Source organism: Musca autumnalis, unplaced genomic scaffold, assembly GCF_047663935.1.
Source record: "Musca autumnalis isolate F117 unplaced genomic scaffold, ASM4766393v1 scaffold_3, whole genome shotgun sequence".
Classification (NCBI taxonomy): Eukaryota; Metazoa; Arthropoda; class Insecta; order Diptera; family Muscidae; genus Musca; species Musca autumnalis.
Genome location: NW_027411866.1, coordinates 11,908,083 through 11,917,689, shown reverse-complemented (window position 1 = coordinate 11,917,689; position 9,607 = coordinate 11,908,083). Strand labels below are relative to the sequence as shown.

The 9,607-nt window shown below is 37.4% G+C and overlaps 1 protein-coding gene across 3 annotated transcripts in view; it reads right to left on the bottom strand.

Moving 5' to 3' along the window:
- Window positions 1–3,230: 3,230 nt before the first annotated feature.
- Window positions 3,231–9,607, bottom strand: part of ct (homeobox protein, cut) — a 133,880-nt gene continuing 127,503 nt past the window's right edge. For all 3 annotated transcript variants that reach the window (XM_073979224.1, XM_073979225.1, XM_073979226.1), the window contains 2 exons: window positions 6,974–7,310; window positions 3,231–6,893 (listed from right to left, as the gene is read on the bottom strand). In XM_073979224.1, the coding sequence (XP_073835325.1) occupies window positions 3,983–6,893; window positions 6,974–7,310 (3,248 nt within the window). In that variant the 3' untranslated portion in view covers window positions 3,231–3,982. The remainder of the gene's footprint in view (window positions 6,894–6,973; window positions 7,311–9,607) is intronic.

The window sequence follows — 9,607 nt, the reverse complement described above, 5'->3', positions numbered from 1 at the left end:
AAGAACGCGTACCCGACGATTGGAACCTGAGCATCCTATGTCCCAATTCACAAGAAAGGAGATAAGACTGTATGCTCCAACTATAGGGGCATAAGTCTTCTCCCTATTGCCTATAAGATAGTGTCAGGGATATTGTGCGAACGACTAAAGCCAATGGTCAACGAAATAATTGGACCATACCAATGTGGCTTTAGACCTGGCAAGTCCACCATTGACCAGATATATACCCTGCGGCAAATCCTAGAGAAGAGATGCAGATCGACACATTTCACCTTTTTGTCGATTATAAAGCAGCATTCGACAGTCCCCTCCGATCAAAGGTATTCCACGCAATGTCTGAATTTGGTATCCCCGCAAAGCTCATCCGGCTTTGTAAGATGACTTTAACTCATACTAGGTCCTCAGTTAAAATTGGAAAGAACCTCTCCGAAGAGTTTGGTACCAAAAGAGTTTTCAGACAAGGAGACAGCCTTTCGTGTGACCTATTCAACATTTTGCTGGAAAAGCTAATACGAGATGCAAATGTCAAAAGAAATGGCACAATTTACACCAATAGCCACATGTTACTTGCCTATGCTGATGACATGGACATCATGGGACGATCAGTAAAGGAAGTAACTGATACCTTTAGGAAGGTCGAAGCAGAATCTGCGAAAGTGGGTCTGGCGGTAAACGGCGAAAAGACCAAATTGATGGTGTCAGTGCTTGGAAGTGCTTGGTGTGTTTGAGAGGAAAATTCTTCGAAAGATCTACGGGCCGATTTGCGTTGACGGTGAATATCGACGTCGTATGAACCACGAGCTATATAAGCTATACAAAGACATGAATATAGTTAAACGTATCGAGATGCAACGATTGCGTTGGGTAGGCCATATCATGAGAATGAGCGATGATGAACCCGCTAAAAAGGCGTATGAATACATGCCACATGGCGGTGCACGCAGAATCGGCAGGCCTAAGCTTCGATGGAGCACACAAGTGGATGAAGAAATGGAAAGGCGCGGTATTCCAAAAAGTCAAGCGAAAAACAGAGAGGAATGGAGATATTTTCTTAGTTCGGTCTATGGAACAAATGTTCTGTAATGGGCCAACTAAGTAAGTAAGTAAGATATTGTGGTATACAAAAAAATAATAATTCAATATAAACCGAATTTTCAAAAAAGTAAACAAAGAAATGCAATGTGTCCATTCATAAATGCAGTCTCTTTTTGACAATTTCAGTGTTGCCGCTCATATTTACTTAGTCTTTTTATGATGTCAATATTTGGAATGTCAAAATGATACACGGCATGTCTTCAACCTGCATTTTGTGCGAAAAATATTTGCTCAGTTCCAAAACCTACAAGAAGCTACTATTTTTTACTACGATAACATTTTTTCCATTATGTTATCGGAAAAAATTGTAAAAATTAGTAGATTCTTGCAGTTCTGGAACAGACCAGGGTATAGTATTCGAAAGAGTGGATCGATGTAGTCCATATTCGAACCTAACCTTTGTGTGTTGCCTTCATTTACGCCAAAACATCGCAATCTAAATGTGAGGCATTGAACAGTTTTACTGCTTTTGCAGCATTTGCGAGAGCAGACCAATTATAATGTGAAGAGTTTGGACAAAATCGGTTACTTCTTTGATGAAGGCAATGCCAAAGACATTCACAAGTACGTCATTGGAGAAAAAAGTAGATGATCGGCCTGATTAGAAATTGAATCTCTGTAAGCTTATTAAATAGACATTTTCTGCATCGGGCCACCTATGTATGTAAGTAATTAAGTTTAAAAAAACCTATTTTAACCAAAATTCCCAAACCTTCAAATGTATGTGAAACTAAAAAACAAATCTTTGCCAATTATTGTGCCGAAAAAGGGGTTTTCCTTTGAAAATAAAAAATGCTTTTGGTTTGAATTTTTTTTTAATATTTTGTTGTTGGTTTTTTATTAATTTTTAATTAATTTTAAATTTATAATTAATTACGTACGCTTTTTCTTTTCTTTTTTATTTCGTTCGGTATGTGTGTAAAGAGGGGAGTGTGTTTTGTGTGTCTTTTTTAAGGGCCAAAAAGTTGTGTATTTTAATTTTTGCTTAATTTAATTTTGGTAGAGACCATTTACAGGCTCTAAGAATTTGAGATATTATTTTCAATAATATGTGTAATTTTTTATGATTTATTAATGTTTCGTTTTTTTTTGATAACTATAATAAACTAAATAACTTGGTTTTGGGTGGTTTTTGTTTTTTTTTTAATTAATTATATTTTATTTATGTTGGCCAAAAACCTGTCTTTGTTTTTTTTTCTTTTTATTTGTTGATTTTTATTTTTTAATTTTTTATATTTATATAAAAAATGTTATTGCGAGGACTAAGGTTCCTCTGCCAGCTGTGCTTGGTTTTTTTGTTTGTTTTAAAAATAAAAAACTATTTTATTTATTTTTTTTAATAATTCATTTCTTTTTGTTTTTTATTTGCAAAAAAATAAAATTAAAAATTTAAAATAATAATAAAATTAAAAATTATAAACTAATAAAACTATGTTTTTTGTTTAACTAAAGCATATAAAAATAGAAATGCAAAATTGTGGTTGTTTGTTTGTTGTTTTTAAAATAATTAAAAAAGAAAAACATATTTCAATTGTTTTTTTTGTTTTAAAAAATTTATTGTTTTGTGACTTATCAACATAACAGTTTTGAAACATTAAAATTTAATGTGGGGAAAGTTGATAATAATAAAAATTTATGCTTAATAATTAAATTTATAATAATAATATTTTTTAATAATAATAATAATAATTAATAACTGTTTTTTATCTTACGGCTAATTAGTTGTATTTACAGGAGAAGCTGGAGTTGCTTGTTTTTTGTTTTTTCTTAAAACTAAAAATATTTTTTATATAAATAATTAGGAAAACTTAGGATTTCTTTTTGTGTGTTTTAGGTATGTATATATGTCTCATCATTTTATAATTAGGTTTTGGAAAACTTATTGAAGGTTGTTTTTATATTTGTTTTATAATTTTTATTAAGATAAACGATATGCTAAAGAGTGGGAGATTTTCTTTAATTATTAATTTTAATCTTTAAGTTTAATTTATTGTTTTTGTGTTTTTGTATTTATTTAAGAAGAAATTTAATTTAATTCATCTACATTTAATATTTATTTTTATATATTTAATATATATTTGTAATTATTGTGTGTATGTGGCGCCCAACGTGGGATTTAGAAAAAGAAGAGATTCTTTTTTTTTTGATAATTTTTATGGTTTAACTACCTTTTTTTGAATTTTTATGTTCATTTTTTTCATTTCTTATAAGAAGTCATCGATTTTTTGTGTTAATTTTTTTTTTGAGATCAAAAAGGAAGTTAAATCATTTTTGTTTTTCTCTTTCATGCATTTTTTGTAATAATTTTCTTATATACATTTAAAATTATATTTACATTATATAAATATTTAAAAAGAAAACTAAAAATCTTTGAAACTTATAAAATACAGTCTTGATTTATCAACTAAAAAAAAAAACTTAGAAATCAATCAAATAATACTCATTTGTTTAAATCAAGAGCTGGAGGGGACTACTTCCCGTCACTTCGTCCCTTAATCTCACTACTATTTACAGAGTCCCACCAAACTCTCTCTCTCAAACTTAATCACAACAGAAATAATTTTGGGTTTGTTTTTGTTTTTGGGAAGGCTGGTGTAAAAAGAAACTATTTTTTTGTTATAGAGACAACATTGCACTCTTGCTTCATGCATTAACTATAATCCTACTCTCTCGCCGCTAAATCCTTACTCTCTTTCTACAACAATCCTTTGCCTTTTAGTTGTGAAATCTTTGGTAACTAAACGCCGTCTCTCAACACAAAACCAGAGAGAAGCTTTACCAAAAGGCAAAAGTGTCTTGGCAAGAGTATAGGCTTAGGCTTACTAATGATATTCTCCCTGCTCTCTCATCAAGCAGTTGTGATATCATTACTCTCTCTCTCCTGGACCTAGTAATTCCACGCTGAGGCATTTGGCAAAATACTGGAGGCGGCGGGTGCTACTGCTGCTGATGATGTTGCTGCCACGTCTTCTTCGTCATTGGTTCTCAGGCCATCATTATCACCCTTGATGCTATCACTTTCACAGTCTTCTTTTTCTTGTTTAATTAATACCTCAGGTTCTATGACCAAATGATGGGGTGTATCCATGTCTTGCTCTTCAACGGCTTTTTGGTTAGATTCCTCTTCGCCAGCATGATGATGGCCTGAAGAGGATTCCTCGCCATTTAGTAAACGTTCCGAAGATTCTCCTGTAGCCACTCCCCCAACTTGTCCCGAGGGTACTGCAGGGTTGACCCATTGTGGTGCGGCAGGTTTACGTCTATTTAAACGCATATTATTCAAAAATTGCTGGGCATGATTACTCAGGGCCTTGAAATCACCCGACTTGTCGGCTCCACCCTCGCCATCCAGAGAGTCATTTTCATTTTCACTCATATGGCCATCATCCAAATCATCATCGAAGTCATCGCTGCGTTCCCGTTTCAAGGAACTCATGGACAAATCCAAACCAGCCATTTGTTCTTGGAATTTTTGATTTAAGGCTCTCAACTCGGCTTCATTGGGTCCACCTGGCCCCGCATTTGGCATACCTGCCAAACTTCTACCCAATAGGGCGGCAGCTGCAAAGTAGGGTGGATATGGCAAGGGATTGTTGCCACCCAAACCCATGCGTTCCTTTTGCAATTCCAACAATCTTTGCTGCAGCAGAATACGGAACTGGACGGGATCGAAAGGTGTTGAATTGGTATTCTCTCGTGTGGGTATGTTTGTCTCCTGGCCAGGAGGACCATGAGGCACTTGTTGCTTCAAACGCATACGATGGTTGTGGAACCAGTTGGTAATGGTCCTTGTGGCCAAATTCAGTTCATTGGCCAAGAATTCAATGGTACCCACATTGGGATAGGGGTCCAAGGCAAATGCCAATCTCAAAGCCTCTTTTTGCTCTTCGGAGAACAAAACTCGTTGTTTCTTGTTGGGTGGGGCTCCAGCACTACCCACTGAGCCGGGACCAGGGCTGCTGGTATAGAAATCATTGGTATCATTGCTGGAGGTATCCGAACTGTTATCCTGTTGATTGGGTCCAGTGGAACGTCTACGCTTGGAAGCTTCACGCCTTTCATTCTTCAGGGCCTGCAGGCGATCCACATTATTGGCATCGGAAAGCCACAACTGCATGCGAATGAACGGCTCCCTGCCCTTGATGGACAACATGTGCCATGGTTTGGGTTTGCTTAGCAATTCCGAGACAGAGCCTTGCGACAAACCCAATACAGCCTCACCGAAAATCTTTTGACCAATGTTGTTGGTGAGCAGGGCTTCCTTGATCTTTGTGGTTATGACCTGAGTATCCAAATCTTGGGTTAGAGCAGCCATTTCGTAGACGGTGGGTGACATGTGTTGGTGCATGTTGCGCATGGCATTTGCTTGGTGGGGCGAATGGATGGGCATCATCATGGGCTGTTTCTTTTCCGAACTCTGGCCAGCTGGGGTGCTGGCGCCCGATGTGGGGTTCGAACTGGCGGCAGAGGCGGCAGGAAGTGGTATAGCATGTTGTGGTGGCAGACCGGGGGAGGTGAGTAGCATACTTTGATGATGTTGTTGGGCCGCCTGGGCAGCAGCTGCAGCCTGGGCTGCATGTACAGCAGCTTGGGCAGCTGCAGCTTGTTGACTTTGCTGGACCGCCGCAGCTTGTTGCTGCTGTTGATGTTGTTGCATGGCAGCTGACATAACGGCGGCAGCCTGCATTTGCTGCATAATGTGAGCAGGTTCTTGCAGTTTCAGTTCGCTCATCATTTTCTGCATGGGCATGGAGGGTGGTATCTTACCCATCAAGCCGGGGGGAATTTGGGGACCACCAGCGTAGTTGCCAGTTCTCATTAGCTTCTCGGGGGCAATTTTGTATTGTGAGGCAACCAATTTGTGTACGGCATTGTCATCTTCCAAAAACATTTTCATGCGTATGAAAGGTTCACGGCCCTTTTGGGTCAGCATGTGCCATGGTTTGGGGCGGGCCAGTAGATCCGACACTGAACCCTGAGACAAGCCCAAAACCGATTCACCAAACAGCCTTTGTGAGATGGAATATTGCGATAGAGCTTCCTTGACGCGGCGTACAATATCCTCGGTATTCAAGTTGTTGAACATATCAAACTGTTGCTGGGTTATGGGAGGCAAGACGGCCTTGGTTGGTCTCTGTTGTGGCTGATGGTGGGGTGGTACTGGAGGCTGTGTAATCAAGGAGTTGGTAATTGAGGCCATGCGCTGCAAAGGACTGGCAGTGGCACCAAAATCATCGGTTGGTGTCATTGCTGGCGGGAGTATGGAATTGCTCAGAGGACTGGGTGCTGCTGAATTGGTGTTGGTGGTGGAAGCATTGCTGGATAGAGGTGGAGCTGGTGTTTTGTTGCCTTGTTCATTTTTCACCATGCCCGGATAGAGACGTTCCATGTCTGAGGCAGAATTTTCTTTGGCATTGGGTGTGGCTTGACTGCCACCCACGGCTGTGGCGGCATTGCTGAGGGAATTTTGTGAGGATGCATCAAAGGAATGACGTTGACCATTTAGTTTGGCGGTGTCTTTGTTGGAGGGGGCGCCTTCATCTTTGCCCAATGTCAGGTCTTGGGCACCGTTTAACATTTGCTGTTGCAGGGCCATGAGACTGGAGAAATTGGCAAAGCTGGGAGGTTGAGAATGTTGTTGTTGTGCCTGCTGCTGTTGTTGTTGCTGGGCTTGTTGTAGCTTATTCATTTCCCGCTCAAAGGCCATGCGCATGTTTTCATCGGCAGCCAGGCCGGGGAAGGCATTGGCACCCATGCCAGCGGGTAGGCCGCCACTGAAAAAGGGAGAAAGCAAAAAACTACAATTTAGTGTAAGCAAAATACTCTTGGGGGATTTAGTTTAAAGTAAAAAAGGGAGTGTTTGGTATAGACTACTTACCCTGGAAAAGCTTCTCTGGGGGCTCGGGCCATAATCTCCTGATAAAGCCTGGCCATTTTTTCGGGATTAACTTCATCTGGCCTCAAATGACCAGGAGCCGGTAAACTTGTTTCCATTTGTGATTTCAGGTTTTCCCTGTAGAATGGTGACGAACAGGGTTGATGTGGTGATTTGGAATCTTCATTGCTGTGTGAATCTTCTTGCATGGATGAGCGTTGTTGCATTGAGCCACCTGAGCTGCCCTTCATCAGCGAAGAGGCCTCATTTAAAATGTGAGCAATGCGATCATCTGACATGGAATCGTCACGGCCAGCACCATAGGGCGGTAAACCAGAATCTGTAAAAGAAAAAAAACACACTTGATTAGTATCATAAATTTCCCATTAGCGCTTATAAAACAGGAATTCTTTTATACTCATGAGTCAGAAGATCTACGGAATCAATCATATTGTTAAATCCAATGGTCAATGGCCAAGTTTATTAAGTTTTGCATTTCTTTTAAATGGCCCAAAAGCTGCAATTAATGTAGGAATTCGTCAATTTGCCTTTGGTGTTTGATTTTATGACAATTTATTGATGGCGGCGGCATTGTGCCTGCCACTCACCACACCACTCCATTTGAATCTAAGCTTTGGTTTTTTGTGACCTTTGGGGAATTAAGCCATAAACTTAACGATCGCCAGGATGTTGTTGATCGCTGGGTTTGTTGATCGTTTTAATGCTTAAAGAATAATATTGCCTTAAATTGTTAATCATAAATGGCAATGGATAGTTATTTGCAATCAAACACACACATATGGGAGGAAGAGAGAGGATCAGAAAAGAGGTTGGAGTGATAAGTTGCATAACAAAGGAAGGACAAATAGGGTAATTGTTGGGAGAGAGATAAAGCGAGTCATTTGGGAAAGGAAATGATAGAGAATTTTAAATGACAAACTGGCGCCCAACGTGGATTTTCTTCGAAATAAAGATTTATGTCTGCTAAAAATATCAGAAAGTATGCAAAAATCAATGAAATAAATTTTTTTTTAATTAAAAGAATTTTTAAAAAACTAAATTGGCGCCCAACGTAAACAAATTCAAAATGACCCGTATCTTTTTTTCTTAAAATTTGCGACTTTTAGTCATCCGATTGATATTTCTAGTCGATAAAATACATAGTTATTTTACATATGCCCATATATTACAAAAAGAGCTGTTTGGCGCCCAACGTGGAAACTTCTCAAGTTAGGAACAAATAGTTTTTATGTGAATTTCCAGTTACAAATTGTATTTTTAAAAGAAATAACAAATATTTATAAAGGTTTGGAGTAAAACTATAAGATTGTAGCAAGTGGCGCCCAATGTGGAATTTCTCAAACTGAAATAAACATTTATTTATTTCTAAATTTGTAATATTTTTTCTCGCGTTTAAGTATGTAACAACAAATTTGTTAGATCTAACATTATTTGCGTTCGATTTGATGACTTTGAGAAATTTGGCGCCCAACGTGGAAATTTTAAAAATATACATAAAACCAATATTTCCTATAAAATATTTATTTTCTAATCAGAATTATGATTTTTTAAGAATTTGAACGATATTTAAAAATTAAATTAAAAAAAAAAAAAAATAAAAAATGGCGCCCAACGTGAAAATTTTAAAAATGTAGATAAAACCAATTTTCCTATTAAATATTTATTTTCTACTCAGAATTATGATTTTTTAACTAAACTAAAAAAAATAAAAAAATGGCGCCCAACGTAAAATAATTTAAAATTATTTCTTGTTTGAAATTAAAGCTAAAGCCAATTTCAGTGTAACACATTTCGTCTAAAAAATGTTTATTGAACAACTTCGTTGGCGAAATATCATCCTTGCTCTTCCTTGTCTAATCCCAAATTGAAAATTTGAATGATTTTTTCTATTGTTTTAGTGGAGAATTCAATGCCATGTTTTTTGGTCTGTTCAATATAAAGAGTTATTGAATCCACTAGATGACGATGATGTTTACGAATGCTTTCTGAGCCATAGCATCATTGTAAACGTAATCAAACAATTCAAGCGTTATATGCCATTTGTCATTCATGTGTTGATTTCCGTTTCCTATCATCAACCGTCCATTGCCACATAAAAGCAATCCTGCCAGGCAAAATGTTCGATGATGATACTTGACAACATCATGAAATGAAAAAAAGAATATTCCAAAGGACATAAAGACTCTCTTTTATGTTCACTAAGTGTTTGCTCCTTTGGGAATCGATTATCCTTGCAATTGTAAAACAATTTTCACATTTTTTTTTTTATCGAAACAGAAAAACGAATGGAGTATGGAATATGGAATATGCAGCTGGAGAATGAAAGACAAACAAATGCCAAGGTAAGGAACTAAGCCACTTGTATGGTTGTGTTAGAGGTTTGGGGCCAAAGGATAACAGGAATATTGAAAGATGAAATCAAGTTGCAGTTTTTTGTGGCTTAATGCCTCTAAATGGAAATAGTGTTAAAACCACTAATACGCTTTTGATGGGGAATTTCTTTGTTTCTCTACAAAATAAAGAAAAAAAATCACAAATCAAAGAGAATCCACATGTGAGGAGAGCAGGTCAAGCACTAAAAAAATGATGCAATCTAATTGATGTGAACACTAAAAT